The sequence below is a fragment of the Oryctolagus cuniculus genome, chromosome 6 (genome assembly GCF_051225735.1).
Source record: "Oryctolagus cuniculus isolate XC-2025 breed Fujian yellow rabbit chromosome 6, ASM5122573v1, whole genome shotgun sequence".
Lineage (NCBI taxonomy): Eukaryota > Metazoa > Chordata > Mammalia > Lagomorpha > Leporidae > Oryctolagus > Oryctolagus cuniculus.
The window spans coordinates 101,204,849-101,227,375 of record NC_142872.1 but is presented as its reverse complement, the minus strand read 5'-3'; the positions used below and the strand labels follow the sequence as shown (position 1 = coordinate 101,227,375).

Sequence of the window (22,527 nt, the reverse complement as noted above, 5' to 3'; positions counted from 1 at the left end):
ACCTCTCTTTCTCTCTCATGTAACTCTGTCTTTCAAATAAATAAAACAATTCTTTAAAAAAAATGGTAATAATTAGCCTTTGACTATAATACTTATTAGGTACCCTAAGTAAGTGACAATTAAACATTAGCCCATAATATAATTTACAATTTCATTTGGACTTTTAATATATCATTTCTCCCTGGAAAGTAATAATCTAATGAAAGCATGTAGGTACTGAGAATAGTTATGCCAGAAATATGGATATAGCCTGTAAGATCTGGTCTTACCTCCCCACCATTAAAAACTACAAAAAAAAAAAAAAAACCATAAAATTAATTTAAATTGTTTAAGCATTTGTGATAAATCTGAAAAATGAATTACATACTCTTCTTTTGAGACCTACAAATATGAATAATTAACTCTGAATACTATTCCAGAATCTCCAATCCTACCCACTCCAGTTCCAAGTACTGCTGTCTAAAGTACTGACAATAACCTTCAATGGCGATGAAAATACCCTTTCCTTGGTGTTATATATTCTGGACATACATACATTCAAGGGTATTACTAACACAGTTAAATGATAAATGACATAATATATCCTACGAGGATTTTCTTTCCTATCTAAATTTTATACTTTCAAATTTATCTTTTTGATTATGCCACGTTTGGTGCCAGTCTTATTATTGATATTTATAATCTCTTAGAAAACACCCTGTATTGCTTATAGCACCTATGATAACTTATTAATTGTAAAATAATACTTCTGGTGACAATTAAAAGTCATTTTTGTGATTTGAAAGATCACATAACGACATAGGTTTCAGATTTTCTAATTATGAATCTAATTATTAGAGCTGTGATCATTTCTGAACAATTTGCTTTAATACTGTTCAAAACTGATATTTACAACTATAAATAGTAAAATTTCCTAGTTAGTTGACTAGAAGTATATTTTCATTAAACATTAAACCAGGCCACTTTTGCTTTGTCCTGAAGGTGTGATGATGGTAGACTTCTACATCTTATCTTATTCTACACCCAATATTCTTTTAAAAATTATCTTTTTTGTTACATTTACTTTATTTATTTGAAACACAGAGTTACAGAGAGAGAGAACGAGAGCGAGACAGAGAATAAGAGAGAGAGAAAGGAAAGAGATTTTCCATGTGCTGGTTCAATTCCCAAATGACCACAAAGGTCAGGGATAGGCCAGGCAGAAGCCAGGACCCAGAAAATTCTTCCAAGTGTCTCACATGGGTGAAAGGGCCCAAGCACTTGGGTCATCTTCTGCTGATTTCCCAGGCACATTAGCAGGAAGCTGGATTGAAAGTGGAGCAGCTGGGAATCAAACTGGCACCCATATGGGATGCTAGCATTGCAGGTTGCTTTACCCACTACATCATAACCCCAGCTTCTCTACACCCAATTTTTTCAGCCAACACAAGAATGTGCAAGTGGTTGAAAAAAAATCAAAGGCACAGATAATTTTTTTTCTAAATATCACCTTTGTAAGATTTTTCTTGCTATACTGACACTTTTGTAAAGGCTGGTTTGTAAAGTATCCATCTTATTTCACAGTTAAATCCCTCCCCATGTTATTGTGTTTTCCCTGTTAAATCAGAAACAATCCAAAAATATGGTGTAAGGTGTCAGTATAGCCCTTTTCTATAGCAATAACGCGACCTTCAAGATATCCCAATCATTTGTTAGTCTATGTAAGTAACACACTGCATAGTTCAGGAGACCTCGGATTCAAATTCCAAATATAATGCCTCACTACAAAAATCTCTAAAGCCACTTCACTTTCTCTAAAACAGACATCAATAGAAGAAAGAAATAAATAAATCAGTATGAAAGAGTGTGTAATTTTTTAAACTAAGTCTGCCTGCATTAAAGCACTATGGAAAGAGCTGTCAAACACATTCCTTACAATTCAGATTACCTCTGGTATTTAGCAACTAAGCCTCACCTGCTCAGAAAAGACTGTGGTTTTAGGGAAAATGCAGAAGGCTCAGATTTCAAAGAAAACTCTTGGGTTACCAGGCACAGAGGCACTGCCAGTTATTGAGAAAGTTGCATTGCCTCAAGGCAATACACATTAGGGTCTCCTGGAAATTACAGAGATGGCAGGTAGGTAAGAATGTTTTTACTTAAAATGTAGTTTAAAACAAAGCGTTATATTCTCAACAAAAAGTAGTACCCTAATCACGAAGACTAGAAATGCCTCTTCATTTTGAAACAGAGATTTAATATGGAGAAAAACGCCCAAGATGATTTCAACTAAACCTATTGTTTCAATATCATATAAACACATTCATTATTTTAAAAGATATACAATACAGAGCAGACTCCTCATAGGACAGCAGAGCCATTCATTTTTCACAATCCTTATATTTTTTACAGATTTTCTACCGATTCACTACATCATGCTGTCAAGGCTCCCCTCACCCCCATCACAGGTTCCTTACAGAGGTCTCCAGCGGTCTCCAGCAAACCTTAAGAAGCTCATAAGCCACCAAAGGACCTTGTAAAAATGCAGATTCTGATAACTGGGTCAGGAGAGAATCCCAAGCTATGACACTTCTAACACCTGGGGCTAGGACAATCAACTGAATAACCACACTGAGTGGCGGGGATCCAGCACTTGTCCACATCTCAGTCCCTGAACCCACAAGAGACTTGTGCCTCTAGGACTACTGTAACCTTTCCTCCTTAGATATTTAAACCTTACCCTTTCTCCAAGGAATGTTCACATTCCTTCTTCGTTGTGAAGTCATTCCAACCGCAAGTCTTCCTTTATTCCAACCTTGTCTGAATCTTTCTAAACACATAATTTACAAATTACTGTAGATTCTCTCTCTATATAGTCTTTAGCTCTGTCTCTATGGCTTTCAGTCTTAACTCCCAAATCAGAATGTATTTGTTTAAAATCTTATGTGAAATGTAGAGGGGAGAGAGAGACACCACAGAGAACTTGCAGCCACTGGTTCACTACCCAAATGTTACCAACAGCCGGGGCTGGGCCAGGTGGAAGCCAGGAGCACAGAACATCTGGGTCTTCCACAGGGGTGGCAGGGACCCATTTACTTGAGCCATCTTCTGTTGCCTTCCAGGATGTGCATTAGCAAAAAACTGGAATTAGGAGCCGAGCCAGGCACTCCTATATGGGATGCAGTTTCCATAACAATGTCTTAACACCCATTCCCCCAACTAGAATTTTAAGTGAAAACTGTGTCATACTTTGTGTGCATTTTCCATAGGCACCTAATATAAGACTTGGCTTATAAAAGATCACCGATATTATTCACTAATTATTTCCGGTCTCACATCCTAGGAGTGAGCAATAACTTAGGGCAGAGACAACTCAATTCCCTGCTTCAAATACACATGGCTGATATAAATTCAAGTGGAAGGGAATTTATAATGGGTCCACGTTAGATAGAGGCAAAGCCCTACAAAGTTTAATCTGTATTTTTTAGTCAATGTCATATGTTTTTATTGACTTTCTCATAAATCCAAGGCTGAGTTGCTGTCATTATTTTAATTGTCATATAAGAGGGAAGACCTCAGTATTTAGGAAAATCCTTTAGTAAGGGAAAAAGTACCATCTAATTTTTTTTTGGACAGGCAGAGTTAGACAGTGAGAAAGGTCTTCCTTCCGTTGGTTCACCCCCCAAAATGGCCGCTACGGTCGGCATGCTGCACTGATCCGAAGCCAGGAGCCAGGTGCTTCCTCCTGGTCTCCCATGAGGGTGCAGGGGCCCAAGCACTTGGGCCATCCTCCACTGCCTTCCCGGGCCACAGCAGAGAGCTGGACTGGAAGAGGAGCAACCAGGACCGAACCGGCACCCCAACCAGGACTAGAACCCAGAGTGCCGGCACCACAGGTGGGTGGAGGATTAGCCTAGTGAGCCACGGCGCCAGCCTATCTCCTACAATTTCTAAACAAGGACTATGAGGAGGATCTCCCTCCCTCCCTCACACACACACACACACACACACAGTTTTCAAAGTCTTTTTGAGAAAGTGACAGGAACACTGCACTAAATATCCTTCATCTGTGCCACAAAGCCACTCAGCCCACTGCTGCTCTGCTCTGTGTCCCAAAACACTAAACACCGCCCACTGAGTTAGCTGGGGCTCTCTTGCTCCTTAGCTTCCTGTTGGATTTAGCCATAGAGGACACAGTGAGTCAAAGGAAAGGAGAACAGTTTCAGTAAGATTCACCCCTCTGCCTTCTCTCTGCTTCATCTTGCTGGTGAGCTTGTCCTCTCACACAGCCCTATTTCCAGGCTCCGGGCCTAACCATCCCCTGTGGATCTCCTTTACCTGGTTCAAACCTACACACACACACACACACACACACACACACACACAATTTCCACTCAACCCTTATTATTGTGACATTTATTCCCAGTGAGAAACAAATATCTCAGAATAAATATATCTCAGAATTTTTATGTAAATTGTAAAATTTTATGAAAATGTATTACCTGGGATATACTAGATCTCAATACATGTTCTTTTCTCTTTTGTTTTAACAATCTGCATACTTTGCTGTGATTAATATAGCACTTTTATTTGCATTTAGAACACTGTTGGTATTCATATAACTAAGGTAGGAATTCATGTCCAAAGTTCTGAATCATCAAAAAACAAGGCAGAGGTGTTTTTTTGGCTCAGTGGTCAAGTTGCTGCCTGGGACAACCGCATCCCACATTGCAAAGCCTGGTTCAAGTCCTGACCCCTCCTCTTCTAATGGTATCTTGCTCATGTGCACCCTGGGAGACAGAGACGACGTCCCAAGTACTTGGGTCCCTGCCATCCATGTAGAACCCCTGGATTGAGTTCCTGGTTCCTGGTTTTAGCTTGGTCCAGCCCTTGCTATTTTGGACATTTGGGAAACAAACCAGCAGACAGAAGCACATTCTCTCTGTGTGTCTGTCTGTCTCTCTCTCATATACAATAAAATTAAATAAATGAGAAAATTTTCAAAACATATGACAATCACTGCCACTGAAAGTTCCAATGAAAGAATAAACAAACATCTTGGAATTTAAATTTCAAACAATATTAATTATCAAGTAAATTTAGAAAAAGTTACTCCGAATTTTGCTGTGAATTTCTTGACATTTAACTAATTTAAGAACTTTTTGCATTAAATTTCCATGATATTTCTACAGGAGCCTGTATCTCTGAAGATACACACACATACACACACACACACAGGAATATTGTATAAGCATTAATAAGCCCAAACTCAGAAATAATTTGTACTAACTGTTTAACTTAAAAAGCCAAACGATAGGTAAGTGTCTGATATAGCTCAGGACATCTGCATTCCATACTGGAGTGCCAGGTTCAGGTCCAGGTTGCACTCCTGGTCCAGCTTCCTGCTAATGTACACTCTGACAGGAAGCAGATGTCAAGCACTGGCCTGGCCCAGCTCTGGCTGTTGTGGGCTACTGGGGAGTGAACCATCAGTTGGAAGATCTGTTTCTATCCTGTCTCTCTGTCAAACAAAATGAAAATGTGTAATAAAAAGTCAAACCATCACATTACCTCAAATGAAGTGTGTCTTCACAGGTTTGCAGAGGAGAAAAAAGAATAGTGCTGGGCTGCTCGAGTCTGCCATGATTAACACATACTACAACCAGGTTCCTTTCAGCACTTAGAAAAATGTCTTTAACCAGCTCCCTAAAAGAGGTGTGCTGAGATCATGACTGCCATGTCCTCCCTTAGAATGAACTGCGCACATCTTTCCCCATCAATAACTTAATGATAAGGCTGTCAGCACCCAAATGCTTGAGGACACAGTACCTACTACACAATGACTATAATCTCTTCCTAATACTGCTACAAATTACACCTAAGAAGCCTTCCATGGTCATCGCTTTTTATTTTGAAAATCTTTATTATTCTTATGTAATCTACAACATAATATTTTATATATTTCTTACTACTTTAGGATTAACATTTTGAAACCAATTCTCCAGGAAGAGCCTTAGCATCCTGATCATTCTAAATCCTGTAAGACCCCATCCCTCTGACCTGAGGGGATCTAATCACCCCCCAAAAAATAAAAGAGATGTCAGAAACCCAATGTAACCCTGAAGGATACTGAAATCCAACGATAATTTGGCCATCTTTCATAATTACTAAACAATGATATTGTTCCAACCAAAGTTTTCGTGTACTAGATAAAACTTGAACACAATACTTCATGGGAAAAAAATGCTTTCAAAGGTCTTTAATACCCCTAACTTGTCAAAACAGAATTACATTTTTTCCTTCTATCCACTTTAACTTGTTGAAAACCTAGTCATTTTGTCATGTTTTTCATTCACTGCATTGTTTTTCTAGCATCTGTCCAACTAGCATTAATGGAGATTACAGCACGTTTTAGTGGCTCAGCCTAGGAATGCAAAGATGACTACGGCACAGCACCTTCCCACAAAGGAATGCCAGGCTGGAGAAAGAGGCAAGGATGCAAACAGTAACGTCATGTACAAAAGATTATAGAATCTAGGAACCTAAGCTGGTGCTGCCTAACTCAGTGGAGAGTTTACACAAGGCCTGCTTATACTTTAGGTGAGGCTTGGAGGAAGAGTGGGAATTCACTAGAGAGAAAACACGGATGGCACAAGCCTCTCCTATCTACAAAAGCAAGTGGGTTTGGCAAGATTCAGCATCAAAAAACAAAAGGTATATGGGGTAACAGCACAGTTGTTCATGTGAAACAGCACGCTTTGTTTGTTCAGGTGGTACTCACTTTGTCCACAGTACTCCTGATTTAACAGACTCTTGACTTCTTTCCAGGCAGTTCTGATGTTCTTATTCCATCTCCATTCAGAGCCACCCTTCCCCCAACACTTTCCTCATTTTGGTTTCCCTTCTCTACCCAACATCTGATCTCACCATTCAGTTCTGCGGATATGGGTTGGCCCCATCTTGAGCAAATGTTAAGACACAGTTTTATGTTTTAGGACCAGCACTTTCATTGGATTATCCATTGTTTGGTTACTTGCATTACTTGAGTTGCAATCATACATAAGGGACTAACCATAAACAGTAACTTATACATGTGTCCCTGCTCTTACCAAATATCTCATTCCCTATTATCTAGTGGCCGTCCCTTCACAGTTCTTGCCCAACCTGAAATTTTAATTTCTCCTCTCTCCCATAGCCTTTAAAGTTTATCCTCTCCTTGGCTGCACTTCACTTCTGACTACCCAGAATTGTGTCACTAATTTTGAGATTCCATTTTCCAATCCTCTTGCAATGAGGTTGCTTTAACATTAGACCGTGGGGAGTCTTACTGTTCAAGCTTTTTCATCATTTTGGTTTTTAAGTACCTGGTAAAACTGAGTGAGGAAGAGTTTCTGTTTTTCTTGCATTAACAGTTTACAGTTGGGAAGGGGAAAATAAAAGAATCTGAATTCTACAGTCATCTGTTCTCATCAGGACTGTAACCCTGCTTCCTCCAAGAAGCCAATGCCTTCTTTCTCCTCAAACTGAGGTGATATGGCTGCCATATCACCTGGGAGCTTTTTAGGTGTGTAGAACATTGACATCCACCCACACTTACCTACTGAATCAAAATCTGAATTGTAGTTCATATGTACATGGAAGTCTGAGTAACATTTGGCTTAACACTTCTTATATTTCTAACCCTCAAATTATATCTAGCTCTTTTCCATGATAAACACTTCCTACTCTTTGGTTTAAAACCTTAAGATATAAAGTGTGCACAGCCTATTAAATAGATTGAATCCATATTAATATTTTGCCTTTAAGGTTGATAACCTGCCAATATAGAAAATCTGTTGCTATCTTGTCCTCAAAAAGCTGTATGTATTTAGCTAACTTAATCATACTTACTCATAAACTAGTAAAAAAAATGAACAAACTGAGATTTACCAGTCATAGTTTATCTTTGGCCAGTTTTGTAACCCACTAATCAAAGTTATTTTTTGTGTCATTAGTTCCGTAATTTAATTTTATATTACTATACCACTATCTATATTTAGTATTCAGTGCACAGTTGAACTTCAAACACACTGTTTGTTATGTTTCTATACCTGTACTTTGCTCATATTACCTAATATCTGAATCTTTGAATATCAAACCCTAAACTAACATGTCTTTGAACAAATCTGTCTTATCTGCAGGAGTTTCACAGGCAAGTATCTCCAAAGCTCAAGCATGTGATATGCCTGGATAGAGTTATGTGACCAAAGGCAAACCAGAGAAAACCTTACTACTTTAAACCCGACTACTGGCAATAACTTGACACACAATAGTAAGCTTCTTCCTTATCTGTTAGACCTGAATTTACAGAACTATGGAACCAGTGAACATACATTCTGACTTGACAAAGTCTTCTTTACAATATCTTTAAAATCAATATCTCATAACATACTAATCTTCAGATTCCCTCATTTTTTTAATTTTTAATATTACCCAAAAGTACAACTTTTGGATTATAGTGGTTCTTCCCCCCATAACCTCCCTCCCACCTGCAAACCATCCCATCTTCTAGCCCTTCTCCCATCGCATTCTTCATTAAGATTCAGTTTTAATTATCTTTATATACAGAAGATCAACTCTATACTTAGCAAAGATTTCAACAGTTTGCACCCACACAGATGACACAAAGATAAAAGTACTGTTTGAAGACTAGTTTTACCATTCTCATAGAACAACACATTAAGGACAGAGATCCTACAAGGGGAGTAAGTGCACAGTAACTCCCGCTGTTGATTTAACAATTCACACTCTTATTTATGATGATAGTAATCACCAGAGGCTCTTGTCATAAGCTGCCAAGGCTATGGAAGCCTCTGGAGTTCACAAACTCCGACCTTATTTAGATAAGCATAATCAAAGTGGAAGTTCTCTCCTCCCTTCAGAGAAAGGTGCCTCCTTCTTTGATGGCCCCTTCTTTCCACTGGGATCTCACTCACAGAGATCTTTCATTTAGGTCATTTTTTGCCACAGTGTCTTGGCTTTCCATGCCTGAAAAACTCTCATGGGCTTTTTAGCCAGATCTGAATGCCTTAAGGGCTGATTCTGAGGCCAGAGTGCTGTTTAGGGCATTTGTCATTCTATGAGTCTGTTGTGTATCCTGCTTCCCATGTTGGATTGCTCTCTCCTTTTAATTATATCAATTATTATTAGCAGACACTGGTCTTATTTATGTGATCCCTTTGACACAGACTCCCTCCTTTCTTGCCCGCTCAATTTCACCTAATGAAATTTTAGAATTCACTGAGAAAACCAAAAGCATCCACCTGGTAATTCCCATCTCTTTTCTTTATTAAATGCCCTGAATTTCCTGCTTCTGTACCTTCAGCTTCAGCCTATTTTGTTGGAATAAATGAACTGACTTAATTATTACTTCTTCTCACCCATGCCAAGTGCTTTTTCAACTTATCCAATCAAATCAACCTATAAACATGCTCTCTCAAAATCAAAAGTAAAAACTAAAACAAGGTTTCCCATCTTCCTCTCTATAACCATCCCATCTCTTTGATCATCATCTTCATCTTCAGAAGTCAGTTACTACTCCACTCCCTCACCTCCCTTTCTCTTCTTACCTCGTCAAAAAGGCTTCAGGGCCTTACTGATTTCAGGGCCTTCAGAGCCACTGAAATTACTCCTAAGAAGGTCACCAATGGCCTCACATTGACAAAACCATTGTTGCCCTTTCAGCATATGCAGTTCTTCAGTGATACTGAGAAACATGGGCTTCTCCTTGTGGAACATTCTTCTGGCTTGTGGGACACCAGAGTGTCCTGTCTTTTCCTCCAAACTTACTGACCATTTGTTCTCTTCTTCTCCGCTAGCATCTCCTTTCTGCTCAACCTCCACACAGTGTTGTACTCCAAGACTCAACCTTTGACCACAAATATCTTCTCCTCAGATGATGTTGCTCAGTCAGTTCAGTGCAGGTAATTTCTAATAATAGTTGTATGATTTCCACATTTTTATATCTAATCTCATTCTTCCACTGACCATTAAGTAACTGATGCATGGCATCTCAAGCTATGATCGACCAAAAAAAGGAACTCTTGATTTCATCCTCACTTTCTTCTGTTTCTCCTCCTGTCTGAACAAATGCTTCAACTATCCAAATGCCAGCATCAGTCAGAGCTGGACCAGGCAGAAGCCTCCAAGAGCTCAGAACTCAACCCAGGACTCCCTCATGGGTGGCAAAGACCCTAGTAGTTAACCATTATCTGCTGCTTCCCAGGTTACACATAGGTAGAAAGCTGATATCGGAAACAGGGTCAGGACTTGAACTCATTCTGATATTGGATGCTGGTATCCTTAGTGCATTTCAACCACTATGCCAAATGCCTACCACTCATAATATTCTTGAATCCCTCTTGGATCAGTATATCCCCACCCAAACTATATTATCAGTTCTCCAGTCTCCATATTGTTACATATGTCATTAAATGTCATAACTGCAGTTTATTTGAGCTTTATAAGCTGCACTTAACAGACTGGATCATTCTTTCTGCATTTCTTTATTTAATTTCCAGGTCCTCATGCTCCCATGGCCCTCTTTCTAATTGTTAACTCTCTTTAATTAATCTTCCCCACTGCTCTATCCTGTAAAGGGCATCAAGTGCTCACTTCTTGGCCATCTCTGTATTCATTCACTAGATGATCTGGTCTTTCCTCATGACTTTAAATACTATCTTAATGCTGATGAATCCTAACTTTTCAAGACTAGACCACATATAGCTGGTTGCCATATGTCTGAATGCATTCATGACAAGTGCACTTGCATACCTATGTGAAGTAGCAGGTTTAGTATGTCTTAACACTTAGCTCCAGTATTCACCAAAAGCTGGTCTATCCACATTCTTCCCCTTCTTAGAAACTGAGAACTATAAAGATGCCAGTTCCTCAGGCAATAACTGTATACAACATCCCAAGTCCAAAATCTGTCTACTACACTACTGTCCTTTCTTGCTTCTTAGGCTTAAGTTTTCATCTCTTTTATTTATGGACAGTGAGGAAGAAGAATGGGTTTGGGGAGGGGAGGGCAGAGTATGTCAGAAAACAGGCAGTATCTCCATTCTGAGAAGCAGAAGTTAGAAACTGGGTTCTGTGTCCTCTAATCTCTTGGGATTGTGCTGATAAATTAGTACCAAGAAACTAGTGATTTTCTGGAATCTCAACAAATAGTCTGGAAGCCTCTGCAAGTTAAAGGATCCAGAATTTTTCCCACTGACATTTAAATGAAAATGAAATTGCCACCAGTCTTTAAAAACCTGCAACCAAGCCTTGGAAGGGTTTAGATCTTGCATCACTTGCAGGATATCCCAGCCTAGTGGCTGCTTGGCTGACCAATTCAATTTCAATAGCATTACAACAGGTTTCCTTAAATTTGTCAAAATTAATGTAATAATTACAAAGAGGTTTACATTTGTGTTCTTGACATTTCTTACCATCTTCACTGCCACTACCCCACTCCTAGCCACCATCAACTGTTGGATGGATTACTGCAATAGCCTTGAATCTCTGCTCATACCCTTGCTCCTCTTCCTTATGCTTTTAAAGTCTTTTCTCAGCAAAACCAGAATGAAACTGGATAACAGGAAGATCATGCTACTTCTCTATTCAAAAATTCAGATGGTTTTTTATCAATGATTTAAGGTGAATCTTTACAATGACCTGTATCTGTCTTTAACTTTCTGATCTCAGTTCCCACAGTCCTTCCATGCCCAGTCTGTCAGCCAGATGGAGCTCCTTGCTGAATGTAAAGATTTGGGGCCTTCACAATTGCTCCAACACAAGGGATAACGCTAGTTGTGTTTAAGGCTGAGCCCTAGACAGTGACTGGCTTATGATTAATTCTAATACCTGCCAAATGAAGTAATGAATGAATGTACATTTCCAAAATTTTGGGGTACTTTTCCTAGTCCAGGTTGTTCCATTCCCTGATAGAAACTACTTCACCTAAACATGTTTATATTGTTTATATTTAAGGTAGAATCAGTACTCTCCCAGAAGTCCAGAATTTCCAAGTTCAGTGGAACTGGGCTATGATGTCACTTTCTTCCTACAGGAGTTGCCATCTACAGTCAATTTCCAAAACTATAACAGACCGGCACCATGGCTCACTTGGCTAATCCTCCACCTGCAGTGCTGGTACCCCGGGTTCTAGTCCCGGTTGGGGTGCCGGTTCTGTCCCGGTTTCTCCTCTTCCAGTCCAGCTCTCTGCTGTGGCCCAGGAAGGCAGTGGAGGATGGCCCAAGTGCTCGGGTCCTGCACCCGCGTGGGAGACCAGGGGAAGGTGCCTGGCTCCTGGCTTCAGATCGGTGCACCACATCGGCCGTAGCAGCCAAATGCCTTTCTATCTCTGTCTCTCTCTCTCTCTGTCTAACTCTGCCTGTCAAAAAAAAAAAAAAAAAAAGTAACAGCAAAACAACTGTCAATGACTTAAGGGAAATGAAGATTCCAAAACGTTTTGTAATCTAAAATTTTGTGCACAAAGATCCTTAAAAGACAACTTTATTATACCTAAACAACATTATTAAAGCAAAAATCCTAGAAAAATTAAATAAGCTATTTTAAAGTTAGAATAAAGAAAGTCTGGTAACTTTCAATAATGACAATATTCTTTGAACCAACAAAGAGATTTCACATATTTTTAAGTGCATATAGATACAGTACATCAATAAAAGATAAAAGGATTTAATTTCCGGAAGTTTTCAGACAAGCACTACTTATCAGACAGAAAGCCACTGTTTCAGGAATCAAGAGTTGCAGTAAAATCTTAATTGCTTGAATGCTGACACTTTCAGCGAGGTTAAGAAATATCTAAACACTGAGCTATGGGCAAACAAACTATGAGGCCATTATCTCTTTATCTGCAGTCACTCTGTATACATGCTGCTGACAGCAAATAATGTCAGAAAATATGGGTCTATGAGAGTAGACAGAGTAACAAACAATAACTTCTGTATACCCTAGACTAACATCACCCTCTTCAATAAACTAGCTTGCCAAAGTCCACTGTCTAGAATTATCTGCTGTTCTGAGGAACAGAAGAGAAAAAACAACAACAACAACAAAAAACAGCAACAAAACCTGATTTCCAATTTTAGCATGGCCTAGAAAGAACATAAAGTGACAAACTGGAATCTAGCTGCTATTGTAGCAACACGCACCATAGGCCGAGAGCACCACCGGGTGTTTGGCTCACAGCTTCTGGTTGCCTAGCAAAAAGAGGAGTATTCACATGTGTTTCACTCTACATGTGGAAAAGTGTTGTGCCAAGCTTCTGCCCATATCCTCACCCAGATGTGAGGCTAGAATAAGCATGCGTAGCTACCAACCCTCCTGGCAGAGCATCTGCCAACCATTCTCATAAAGACACGGAAAGTGTAATAGCGGAAAGCGGTGGTTTATAAAATTGGCCCAAGTGTCGTGATTGCTAAGGTACATTTTAGACTGAGGTATACTTTAATATTAAATTATTTTGGATTTTACTCAACTTACGATGTTTTAGAGGCTCTGTTAAATTTTATGACAAAAAGTAAATACCCAATAATTCATTTTATTAATTAAATTCTAGATCATTTGAGTATTTTTCTTGTGATCTTTATAGCTCTATACTACAGGATAAGTCTTAGCATCCTATGACTATTACAAAGAATAGGGGGAAGTCAGCGCCGCGGCTCACTAGGCTAATGCTTCGCCTGCGGCGTCGGCACCCCAGGTTCTAGTCCCAGTTAGGGCACCGGATTCCTTCCCGGTTGCTCCTCTTCCAGTCCAGCTCTCTGCTGTGGCCCAGGAAGGCAGTGTAGGATGGCCCAAGTGCTTGGGCCCTGCACCCGCGTGGGAGACCAGGAGGAAGCATCTGGCTCCTGGCTTTGGATCGGCGCAGCACAGCGCATCAACGGTAGCAACCACTTGGAGGGGTGAACCAACGGAAAAGGAAGACCTTTCTCTCTGTCTCTCTCCCTCTCACTAACTCTGCCTGTCAAAAAAAAAAAAAAAAAAAAAAAAAAAAAAACAAAGAAAGAATAGGGGGAAATTCCTGAATTATGTGAAGTATTCATGTCTTCCTCTCAAGTGTTTCCAAATTCCAACCTCTTGTTAGTAATCTCCCTTCCAAAATGTTTACCATTTTAATTCTCTTTCTTAACTGTCCTCCATATATGTTTCATATATAATTTTACCCATTCTTCCATCCATCCCTTCATTCAACATCACAATATTCAAACCACATTTACAGAGTACCTCTTCTATTTACTAGGCAATGGGTTAAAAAGATATATAAGGTATGATCCTTACCCTTCCAGGAGTTCAAAGTCTTAGAAAGAAAAACAGACACATAAATTTTTCACTGCAACAAAATGCTGATACCATGAATCAATAGAATATTTTAGAAGTAGGGCAGGAGAATGGGCACACCAGAGAAATCGTTACAGGAAGGCAATGTATGAGCTTAGCCTTGAGGATGAGTTTGCCACAAAGAGACAAGATACAGAGGTACTGCAAACACAGGAGACACTGAGTATATTGGGGATTCAGAAGCCTGACGAGCACATCTACCAATCAGAACAGGGAGCAGGTCACTGTGAACCCAAGTTCAAATATACCCAAGGAAATTGAAGGCTATGGTACAGATTGGACTACAGGTGTTTTCTTTTATGAGTGATCCGAGGTGGCTTAAACTTGTGAGCAGCCAAGATGCAACAGAACTTCAGTGCAGCTGCATGAGCAACTCAGATTAATATGAGGGAGAAGCCAGCTTTAGTAACAGTGAGCAGGGTAGACTAGTTAGGAACTAACGGAACAGACTGGCACAGGCTGCTGCATAGGAAGGTGTGGTACCAATGTGGGTGTGAGATGATAACCAAAGATCAGGAAAAGACAGGGTGGATTCAGAGATGTCTCTGAGACAGACTCTCTAGGATTTGGGAAGTAACTGTATGTTTGTTTGTATGGGTGGGAATGGGTAGCAGGAGTTGAGGATGCATCCGATTTTCTTTTTTGTTTCTTAGTGAGTACTGAACAGATGTTCATTATATTCACTGAGAACAAATACAGGAAGGAAAGAAGATTGCCAGGTGAGGGTAGAGGAAATGGATAAGGCAGTTAGTTTTCTTTTTGGATATATTCAGCTTGAGGTAACCAAAGTAATATTACATGGAGATGATCCAATGGCCAGTAGGCAATATGAAAGTGAAGCTGAAAGGGTTGTGGGATAGAGATGTAAAATATGAATACATGACACGAATACACAATAGTATTTAAAGTCAGAGCTGTAGAAAAGGCCCTGCAGGAAGGGAGAATGATAAAAGTAGAAAGTTGACGAGCAGGAAACAAGGACATGGGAAATGAAGAGAACCAAGGGATGTGGTCTTGAGGCTCATGAAAGGAAAGGCTTGAAGCAAGTGACTCTGTTCAGCAGCATCAAGTCTTACTACAGACCCTGCAGATTGTATCCTTCCACCCATTTCACCAATGAGAAACATGCCTAGAAGAGTTGCTGTCAGAGTTCACATTACCAGCAAGCAGCAGAGGCAACACGTGATGCTCTCTAGGTACAAACACAGCTTTGTGCTATTCTTTTTCCCTCCTCTCTAAAATCCACTGCCCCTTCTGCAACAGCTTCATTTGATGACCCACCTCCTAAAGTTCATCAATTTACCCTAAAATGAATGTAAGCCATCTCCCTGTTTGGGATTACTGATTCCTATCATCAGTAACTCATTTCTCCTCTTTTGGATTCTGTCAGTGGCCTGTACTTTCATCCACCTAACCTGCTTCTAGTTTTCTACAACCATCTTGCCAATGCCTGCCACATGTTGCTTGTCTACTCCTCTTCCTTTAATGTACTCTGGACTCTTTCCTACAATTCACGGTCCCAATCACTTTCTTTTTCTTTTTTTTTTTTTTTTTTTTTTTGACAGGCAGAGAGGCCAGTGAGAGAGAGAGAGAGACAGAGAGAAAGGTCTTCCTTTGCCGTTGGTTCACCCTCCAGTGGCCGCCGCAGCCGGTGCCCTGCGGCCGGCGCACTGCGCCTATCCAAAGGCAGGAGCCAGGTGCTTATCCTGGTCTCCCATGGGGTGCACTGATCTGCTCTCACAATCGGGAACAGCCCACCATTCTGTGCTCCCCTAACACTATACATAGACATGAATAATTGCTTACTAGAAAATTTTCAAATTCGTCTATTCTTCCTTCTCAACGAACCTATAAGCTCTTCAAAGAGAGATATGCCTTTCTGGTTTTAGACCTACAAGTTAAATGATGCTAAGAAGGAGGTAGGAATGCAATATGAGTAAGTATAAATCTATCTTGGCTGCCATGGGTTCAGAGACAAAGGACAGATTAAAATAAGTACCAAGTATGGGGCCATCACTGTGGTATACCAGCTAAAGCCAGTGCCAACATCTCATATGGGTGCCAGTTTGAGACCTGACTGCTCCACTTTTGATCCAGCTCTCTGCTATGGCCTGGGAAAGCAGTAGAAGATGGCCCAAGTCCTTGGGCCCCTGCACCAGCATGGGAAGACCCAGAAGAAGTTCCTCACTCCTGATCAGCGCAGCTCCGACCATTGCAGCCAATTGGGGAGAGAACCAGCGGATGGAAGACCTCTCCCTCTGCCTCTCCTTCTCTCTGTGTGTAACTCTGACTTTCAAATAAATAAGTTTTAAGAAAAAATAAGTACCAAGTGTACACAATGTAACTGGCCATTCAAACATCTCACATGGAATATCTTACAGGATATAAGTGGCCAAAAGTGGGAGCATTTTTCATAGGACATTGCAGATTTTACAGGAAACAGTTCTTTGCCAGTTCTGATTTTGCTTGCTTAGAGCACATTTTAAGAAACAGAGTAAATTGTACTTTTACAAGATTTAGAACAATATAAGTACTGGTGTTGATCAAAGACATAAATCAACAGTATTTCAAATAAAATAGTATTATCTTTTAGACCTCCCCATAAATGTGTATTCTAGAAAATGAATTCCACTATTACAGTCAGTGAACTTCTCTGCAGTCTGGTTAATGGCCAAGACGCAGTTCCAGTGCTAACAGTATCTAAGGGCAACACAACATAAACCCTGGCTAGTTTCTGAATCTGCATTTGAAGGATAAAATGAAACCAATGAAACTAAAAAGAAACTCTTATAAACAGCCCAGACTAGACATCATACAATGGACAGTTATTTTTTCTGGAAGTCAGTCATGAAAACAAATCACAAAACTGTTCTTTCATGATTTCCATATTACTTAAAATGCATACAGATATTCTCAGATTTCTTTCTGTGGGCTTGAACTCCAAGTTCTTCTTTGTTTTAAATAGAGAGCAACTGAATACCTATCCACATGGAATAAGCATACTGTGGCCTACTTGGAAAGCTTCCACAACTTGCTCTTTCTGTCTGAATCTTCATAGATGAAGGAGCCATAGGATTTTTCACTTGGAGCAAACAGTCAAAAATCAAAAATAGAACACTTTTTACAGATATCTTATCCTGTACTGAATTTTGAGAAGAGCATTTCCTTAGGTAGAATTAAACAGTATGTGAAAACACAGAATTCGTTTTATACAAGAGCACTTCAAATATTAATTAAAAAATGGAATTGAAAGGTAACTTTATTTTGGTACAAAAAATTGAAATCCATGTATACTTTTTTCTTAATTTACACTTTTCATGAATGTTTTGAAGACCCCTCAGATGAATAGATTTCATGAATTTTGCACCAAAATAAAGTTGTATTTTCAATGCATTTTCCACAAAATTTTTAAAGTACCCTGCATATGTTTTAGTGATATTACTAAGATCTTGCAAGTATGCCTGATAATGAGTTAAGATTTACCCAGGTTATCTCACTGAATCTTAACCTTTTGAGGCAAGTGCATGTGTAGACACAAGGAAACTGAAGTAAGCTGAGTGCCCAGTCTCACACAGCCGTCAGTGCCAGAGCTTAAACCCAGAGAGCCTGATTCCCAGAGCCCCAGTTCTTAATCTCTGAGTTCTCTCGAGCACTACCTACTTTCTTGAGGATAAATTTTGTTTTCAACTAAAAGTCAAAATAACATAAGTCCCTATGTTGTAATGGGTCATGGAAACTTACAAATTTCCCATTTCATGGAAATTACCCATCAAAAATATGTAAATGCAGAAAAAAGGAAAAACTAGAATGCATTAAAATTAGGTGTAGGTTTTTAGTCTAGTGGTTAAGATGCCTGCGTCGATGCAGAAGTACCTGGGGTCCATTCTTAGCCCTGGCTCCCAATTCAACCTTCCTGCCAATACACACCCTGGGAGGCAACAGAAGATGGCTCAAATTGGTAGGGCCCTGCTACTCAAATGGGAGACCTGGGTTGAGTTCCCAGCTCCTGGCTTCTGCTAGGCCAGCTTGTGGGCATTTGGGGAGTGAACCAGTAGATAGCGCACTCACTTGCTCTTGCTCTCTTTTTCTTTCTGCCTCTCAATGAATTTTAAAAAATAAAATAAAATTTTAACTACCTGGCAACGTACCGGAAGGATACACGTCATTTGCAATGCTCATTAAGTAAGCTTTGCTATCACCAACTACTGTTTAATTTCAGGCTTTACTAATGCATTCTGCATTCAAGGAAGTAATAGAACAGATTTCAGTCATACAGAGTAGGAAGTAGTATGCTAATGAGTCATATGCTAATAGTCTTAGAGAAGTAATTTTGTTTACCAAACATACTTATTTACTCTAAGAGTAAATTTAAGGTGATTGAGAATACACTGTACATTTTCAGTTAATCCTTTGCAAGGCTTCTTTTCATACTTCAGAGTTTACAAATACTGAATCCAGATAAAAAAGAAAGCCATTGCTAAAGCACACCTTAACGTAAAGCAACCACAGAACTATATCCTTTACAGGAGAGAAATTACTAAAGTGCCCAGAGTCCCACGGCTGGTGGTGTCATGATGCTTTACAGTGGCACTTACACATCTGTAAGAAACAAGGCGCCATTAGAACCTATCTGTATAAAGCTTCTTCAAATTATTTCTGAGTCTTCCAGATCCAGTAGGCACCAGAAGATTCTTTGGGGAATGAGAAAGCAATTGTTCTAAGTCATTTAAAAGCAAATGCAAGAGCAGCTGGGCATTTGCAGTCCTCTTCCCAGTAAGAGTACAACTCAGAGCACTTAGTAGGCATACCACATCTACAGATCTGGAATTCTACTCTGAAATTCAGCTTTTTTTTTTTTTCTTTTCTTAGAAACAAAAGGAATACCAAGTAACAAAAGAATAAGCACAGGAAGATACTCTCAAAGGAAATCTTTTCTTTAAATTTCATGAAGGAGAAAGGGTTATACATGAAAGAACAACAGGAAGGAAGGGATTTAACCATGGTGGCTGAAAATATCAACAAACAATTCTTTTGTACATAGCACTTGATAAACTTCCTTACCATATACTCCATATTAGAAGCTGTTGGATACACCTGACTTCGTAATTTATTATGAAGGTCCAAGATACTCTGCATGTCATCGTCTGTGATGGCCCTTTTCCCTCTTTGCTTGGCCGTCCACCACTCACCGTCCTCATCCGTGTACTTTTCCAACAGTTTCTCAAATAAAGTGGCATTCGGAACCACCATGGCTGGAACTGCTCTAGCCATGAACAGCACTGTGGTTACTCGGAGCCACTCCCGCGCGGTACACTTCATAATGAATGACCTCAGGATTTCCCGGGCAAGATCTCCAAGAAAACGCTCTTCCACTTCTTTTGGCTATAACGACATGTCATGTGATCAAGATGAAAATATCGGCAGATATTTTCTAATAACAAAAGCAAAACAGCAGTTATGAAGGGGGCATGTCAGTCTGTCTATATCATGCCAGCGAATGGACACCCACTTTTGGAAGTAACTTTTTTCCAACTCATTTTTTGTTCCAGATGTCTTTACACAGAACACTATTTACACACACACACACACACACACACACACACACACGCCTATACTTTCCAATCTAATATCCCCAAGGATGAAAATAAACGGCAAAATTATCCCAGAAAGGTCAAAGCTTGAAAATAATTTCTGAATAACAAGACTCTAAATTATGTGCAGTTTGCAAAAGGTATTACCTACCTGGACTGCTTTATTTCTATCTAGAGGGCCCTTTTTCTCTACAGAGAATTTTAAGGTGTCATTCTATATTTCAGGCACTCTCTCTGGCTCACATTCATAATGCCCACAACATTCTAAAACTAAAGGTGTTTTAAAGCTGCCACCCACCCATGTAACCACGGGCACATCTAGAAGGCCCAAGGAAATATTGCAAAGAATTAACTGAGGTCACGAGGAAGTCTCCAGGCGCAGGGCACGAACGCGAACATTTCCTGCAAAGTTTGTGCTGACCCTGTGGCCTGCATCCAAACGCGCCAGCAGCGCCCGGGCGGCTTCCAGCTTTTCCTCGCCCTGCACGGCGGCCGAGAGCGCATCCGTCTCTCGTCCCCCACGCGAAGCGCGCGGCACAGCGAGGAGGCGACACTCACAAAGTCACTTCCAAGAGCAAGCTGCCGCTCACCAACACCGCCGCTGCCTTACAAGGAGCCCACCCACCTTCCGCGCTGACCATTCTAAGTTGGTTCCCCTTCTCCCTCGCCTTTTTCTTTCTTTTTTTTTTTTTTTTTAATTTAAAGTGGAGACGGGAAAAGGTGGCAGCTTGAGCACTGCACGCCGTCTGAGAAAAGCCCTTACCTCTCCAGTGTGAAGCGCCCTAGAGAGCAGAGAGCCTCCGTAGCCGCCCCAGCCTCCACCCACAACTGCACACACAGCTGGGTTCGCGAAGGAGCAGGCGAGAAGCGTCTGGGGGCTTCGCGGGCGCAGACTGCGGGACGCGCGTCTCTGCGTCTGCCGCTCCTCGGCAGCCCGGGAAGAAGGAGCAGGCAGAGCGTCCCGAAGTTAGCGGCTGCAGCTGGGGCGGAGAGCGAGCTGACTGGTGGGCGCCCGAGCGTCTCTGAGCATCGTCCGCTGGGGCGAGGGGCGGGGACTGCAGCGGGGCTCGGCGGCGACCTCGCGTTGCTGCTCCGGGGGGCCGCGGCGGAGTGCAGAAGCAGGCGCCCAGCGCTTCCGAGGCTCCCTCGCGCTCGCGGGCATTTATTGCGGTCCCTGCGCGCGCACGTGACGTGAGCGCCCCTCCTCGCCCACCCCCACCTCCACCTCCACCCAGCCCTGGCCAGGAGCCCGCGGGCGCCGCGACCAGCTGCCCGCCCTGCCTCGGCCCCGGCGCAGCGAAGCCTGGGCGCTGGGCCTTTGTGGGCGTGTTTTGGGCCTCAAAAAAGGGGGCGGAGAAGGTGTGGACCCTGTTGGTGTGTGTGTGTGTGTGTGTGTGTGTGCGCGCTTGAGTGTGTGTGTGCGCGCTCTCGCTCAAGGAGGGCCCCCTGCTCCAGCCGTTCCTCTCAGAACTCCTACTCCTCGTTCCCTCCTGGCGCGGTGCTAAGATGCCTTTAACAGTCCTGACGGAAAAGGACTGTTCTGGAGAGCCCCCGGTGGGTGTGGGTGGGCTTAACACCTGCAGTCTTGGAAACTCAGAAGTGGGGGCAGGGTGCGGAGAGAAAGACTTTTTTTGTTTTCTCCAGGGGTGCGCATCTGTTTCCAGGACCTAGATATCTAGAAAGGAGAAGCTGTTCTGTTTGGCTCCCTTAAGCCTTGATGAGGACCAGATGGGAGGGAGTTCCTTAGACTAACTGACAGGCAATCTGCGACCCAGTGTGGCCTAGCAGTTGTGTTCCCCTTTTCACCCATAAGTAGGCAGCACTTTTTTTTTAATAATGTATACATTTATGGAGTTAATAGACTTGATACCTTCAACTTATGAATTCAGTTCCTTCATGCCTATGTTATCTGGAGAAGGAAAAATCACAAATTGTACATTCATTAAGGCTTATTCTACTCAGTGTAGTGCTGTTTCTACACACACGTTTTTCATTTAAAAAACATTTATTGAACTCATTTGGCTTTGCTTCTCTTTACTGGGCCATAATCTCAATTTTCTGTACTTCTAAATGCTGGTGCATCCAGCATAGGACCACTTAAAATAATTATGGTAACTTTCAAATCACCCTCTTTCCACTGCCCACCACACTTTTTTAAAATCACACCTAAAAATCTCAGATTTGAGCCTCAGGTGAACATGAACCCTTGCTTTCTCTCACAAAGAAAAGGGAAGCATTGCTTCCAGAAGCATGCAGAAGGTGAAGGGTTTGGTACAAAACAGCTTTCATAGAAAGTGAAATTGTGCAATTTGCAATTTTGTGATGCTGTAAGCACAAAAAATCAAGTTTGCACTTTTCAAATATTCATAATTCTAATGCACAAGGTTCAGAAAACTGGCTTTCTCTCCTTCTAGAAACTGGTAAAAGACCCCAAATTCATGGCAGAAGAATTATATCAACTGTTATTGTAGATGAATATTTTTTCTGTACTGCCATTTTAATGTGATGTTGAAAAGCATACTGCATATCAAAAGCTCATTAAAAGTAATACATTACTTGAAACATCAAATAA

At 41.0% G+C, this 22,527-nt stretch overlaps 1 protein-coding gene across 1 annotated transcript in view; it reads right to left on the bottom strand.

Moving 5' to 3' along the window:
• Positions 1-21,269, bottom strand: part of CRISPLD1 (cysteine rich secretory protein LCCL domain containing 1) — a 50,389-nt gene extending 29,120 nt beyond the window's left edge. Inside the window, exons 1-2 of the mRNA XM_002710644.6 lie at positions 20,719-21,269; positions 19,426-19,746 (exon numbers count right to left, since the gene is read on the bottom strand). Of these exons, the coding sequence (XP_002710690.3) occupies positions 19,426-19,683 (258 nt within the window). The 5' untranslated portion in view covers positions 19,684-19,746; positions 20,719-21,269. The remainder of the gene's footprint in view (positions 1-19,425; positions 19,747-20,718) is intronic.
• Positions 21,270-22,527: the final 1,258 nt, after the last annotated feature.